At 40.2% G+C, this 3987-nt stretch overlaps 1 protein-coding gene across 1 annotated transcript; it reads right to left on the bottom strand.

The window, feature by feature from the left end:
* Positions 1 to 1218: 1218 nt before the first annotated feature.
* utp11 (UTP11 small subunit processome component) lies at positions 1219 to 3987 on the bottom strand. The gene is made up of 8 exons (XM_079694507.1): positions 3768 to 3987; positions 3528 to 3589; positions 3321 to 3423; positions 3088 to 3207; positions 2138 to 2231; positions 1881 to 2011; positions 1591 to 1701; positions 1219 to 1497 (listed from the first exon to the last, which is right to left on the bottom strand). The coding sequence occupies exons 1-8, from the start codon at positions 3825 to 3827 to the stop codon at positions 1414 to 1416; spliced, it is 765 nt and encodes a 254-aa protein (XP_079550633.1). The 5' UTR covers positions 3828 to 3987; the 3' UTR covers positions 1219 to 1413.

Below are 3987 nucleotides of genomic sequence, written 5' to 3'. Positions count from 1 at the left end.
GAATAACCTGTAGAGAAGGATGTAGCTGTAACAATAGTTACATTTGCCTCTCAAGGGTGTCTTTAACAGGTATTTTTGCATAAGCACAGCTGCAGCTAATACAATTAAAAATGCTAATTATGATTATAGTGATCTAACGAGCGAGCATTGACAGTAGTATTGTTGTAATTACTAGTGCTATCTGACAACTACATTTGTACTAGCTGCAGCTGTGTGTTACCCTGCTGTGACATGTGAAAATGCATTTTCTGAGGAGTTGCTGCATTTTATTTCAAGGGCTGCAACAAACAAATAAGCTAAACCTGTGCCTCCGCCACTCAACTGATTTAGTTGTGCAGCGGACACCAACAACTTGGTGTTTCTGTGGATTTCTCGTAAAATGCTTAGATACAAATATCCAAGTTTATCACGAGGAAGTTTCCCTAAAATCCCCAACAAACGGCCCAACATGAGTCAATTCAGAGAAGTTAATTTCATGGCGGCAAATAAACGTTAATCGCTCGCTTCCATCAGTTATACATTGTAAAGGCCTCTTCATCATGTCATTTACCAGTCCACCTTTAATGAAAATACCCAACGAATATGACATTGACATGATACTTCCTATCTTTATGAGATGGTAGGACAACCTGAACATAGCTGACACACTCACAATAAGCTGAGAGATACTGGATGAGGCTAAAGTTTTGTTCTTCAGAGCAGAAGATGAATATATTTTTTATAGAACTTTTCGAAAAGTACATTGTGTTATGACAGGTGTGAAATGTGAATGAGGTTCAGCTCCTCGTGTTAATACCTACTGAACAAGAAAGTAGTTTGTGGCGCTTGAGTCGGTGACATCTAATTACAGAAAATGTCATATCCACATTTTAACTCTCAAGTCTACATTTTTTTTGCATGCTATAGACTTCCAGCTTTGTCTATTCCATATTCATATCCTGTGTCTTCAGCCATTGACAGTGATGAAGGACACTAATGCCACCTACTGGTACAAGAACTAAATACACTCAACTGCAGTCTGACGGCTCAGCACATAACTTCCTCATTTCAAATTCAGCCTTAGGCCTCATAAACTAATTATGCTGTTGTCTCTAATTTCTCGACTTGTTCTAATGGAAACACATTAATAATAAAAAAGTAAAAGTCAACAAACTACTAACCCAAAAAAAGAGGTCAACCACAAGTTATAATGCACAATTGACAACAACTCACAACGAGTGTATGTTCTTTTGATATTTATTTGAAAGAAACGAAAAGTTGTAGATAAATATTTACAAAACTGCATTGCTGCAACATCTTTTAAGGAAATAAAAATGCTCCCATGTCTATGGTGTGATCTTGAAGTCCACTATTTCACCAATATCGGATTGGCAAAGTTGGTGATTTCTTCTCAGCATGACGAGAACATCCCCCTCAGCGCTTCCTCTTGACATCAAACTTGTAGATAGCTGCAGCACTGTGAGTCTCCTTTTTTACCTTCACTTTCTTGTTCTTATCCTGGTGCACAGGGTTAAAAAGGAAAGGAAACGTGTTGATTTTTCAGTTGTACTTCGACAATGCTCGTTGTCATATAAGACACTGTTTCCTCACCTGTAGGTCCTTGCGGGTCTGAATCTTCTGGCCGATCACAAACATTTTCTTTTCTCTGTCTATCCTCTGGGAAAGGATCTTGTACTGGTGATTCCTCAGCTTGGCCAACTTCTACAGTTAGAATGAGGAGAGAACCATCAGTGGGTTTGAATGCACTTTGAACCTTAAATTGACAGCAATATATTGCTAACAAATGTTTCGATGTACACTTTTTAGGTGAGCCAATGTCAACTCAGATTACAGAAGTCCTGGTCACACACTAAATGAGGCTGATCTCCATGAGCACAAACCATCATAGCGCGAGGCTCTACAGCTCCCTGGATGCTCTTCGTCTCCAGAGTTTTCAGAGTTGGTCTGTTGAACACTCTGTCCACCAGCTCAGGGACAGTGTTGAGGTGGTTTGCCAGATCGAACGACTGCACTGAGGAGACACAATAAAACGTTGAGTAAAACATTTAAACTTACCGTATTATTAATAACTATCAAATCCCAACAAGCCAGGGATGTCTGTTCACATTATAATTAACCAATGTGCATTAACATCTACCTTCTTTCTTGGAATCCACAAAGAATGTATGATGGTTTTTCTGTTTGCCATCTGCCTCCAGAATATGGAGCTCTCCTTTCATCCTCTCAATTTTCTGAAATCAAACGATAAAAAACACAAAGATTTACAGTGGGCAACAACAGGAGCTCTATTTCAGGGAGGATTCCTTTATCAGTAGGAGGTTAGGTAATGGTTGGAGCGCATCTGTAATCTAGGCCCAATTCCAAACCACACCCTACCCACTGCCCCTCCGTGATGGAGTGAACTCCGTCTGTAGTCACACTTGCAGCTTAACGAGGCTCCCTCCTTCCAGCTGGAGGGTGTAAATACAGCGGCAAGCTTTGGGACGAACTCCCCTCTCTCCGGCGGAAACAGGAAATGCAATCATTTTTCGTAACAACGGTTTCAAATCAGCATCTCTTGGATTAAAAATAACAAAAATAAAACTCTAAAAATGTTTTATGGCATATATCTTTTGTAAACATATTTCTGTTTTAAAATCTGATGCTTATAAGCTGCTTAGTTTTAGCAAAAGTCTGTCTAAATATACATCACTTTTACCTTTTTCTAGACTAGACGTGAGTAAATTATCCTAAATGTAAACAAATACGAGGTAACCATGAAGTTGTTAACATCTGTATGAAGATATTAAATAGCTCTTGTGGTGCAGTTTATCAGTGAATGTTGCCACGGAACTGTTTGTAAACAGCTTGTTTCCTGACGGACACACACAGCGTAATAAGCAGCAGGGGAAATCAGGACCGATGCAGACTCGCTGTTTGAGGGCTTGATAGCCCACTCCCCCTCCACACTCGTTGGTTTGGAACAGCACTTAATGTGGCGGACCCTCCGCGCGAACGGAGGGGTAGGGTGTTGTTTGGAATTGGGCCTGAGTTTTCAGTAGACAATCAAGTCCACTTTGGTTGTGTTGTTGTGGCAAATCCACTTACCCTGGCCTCTGCCACCCTTTTCATCTCCACATATTTGATATCCTGCGTCCTCATCACTTTCTTCTGCTCCTCTGTTATCTCGTCCTCCTCACCTTCTTTTTTTGATACATGAATTCCATCCTGTCAACACAAAATAAGCCATATGAAATACTTCAGCCACAGAGATCAGGGGAGATTTACATAGCGTAGCTATTTGTCTCTTCGTGTTGCTTTAATGGTGATCCTTATCTTACCTGCAGCTGGGTGTTGATCATTTTGTAGTAAAACTCATCTGGGTTCTTATCCAGAGCTTTCTTTCGCAGAGCAGAAAGAGTGTTTTGTTTCTTGTGGTAATCACTAAAAAACAAAGCAAAGCAAGCCATTACAACCATGTTACATTTCAAAATCCACATTCAAAGCATAGAAACAAAAGCATGTATCTTTTACGTGATACAACTTACACTGCACGGAGTTTGTAGTCCTTTTTCTTCTCCAGCAATCCCAAATGTTTCCTGAAACCAGGCTGTGTAAAACAAATTATACAGTTAAGACAAGGTATACACCACACTATTTATTACATAACACCACATTTATCAGGTTGGTTATGATATTTAGACATCTCTATAGGGCAACAGTAGTTCATAACATAGCAGCAGGCTAGGAAGCTAGCAAGTTAGCCAACAAAACACTGAAATGCTCACCTGAGATCTTTCATGGTGGTTTTTCTGTCGGGACTTCAACGCTTTCCTGAACGAAGACATTATGGCGAATGTCGTCCGGCGTAATAAAGCTAAATAATTTAGGAAAAGAAGATATGTGTCAGGTATGTATAACAACTAAAGGCTGAATCTCCCTGCTGCTTAGTGCTTCCTCCTGCTAGCTGCACACGTGGGTTCCTGCCTGTATCACAGCGAGTAGATT

Source organism: Notothenia rossii (genome assembly GCF_949606895.1).
Source record: "Notothenia rossii genome assembly, chromosome: 7".
Taxonomy (NCBI): Eukaryota; Metazoa; Chordata; class Actinopteri; order Perciformes; family Nototheniidae; genus Notothenia; species Notothenia rossii.
Note: the sequence above shows the minus strand (reverse complement) of the source record. Positions and strands in the feature narration are given on the sequence as shown.

Bases quoted from the DNA above. Each gene is read 5' to 3' on its own strand.
- utp11 (XM_079694507.1), bottom strand. From the start codon at position 3,827: ATGTCTTCGTTCAGGAAAGCGTTGAAGTCCCGACAGAAAAACCACCAT. The intron at 3,590-3,767 runs GTGAGCATTTCA...TGTTTTACACAG, and splicing joins ACCACCATGAAAGATCTCAG to CCTGGTTTCAGGAAACATTT. The intron at 2,232-3,087 runs GTAAGTGGATTT...GTTTGATTTCAG, and splicing joins AAAGGGTGGCAGAGGCCAGG to AAAATTGAGAGGATGAAAGG.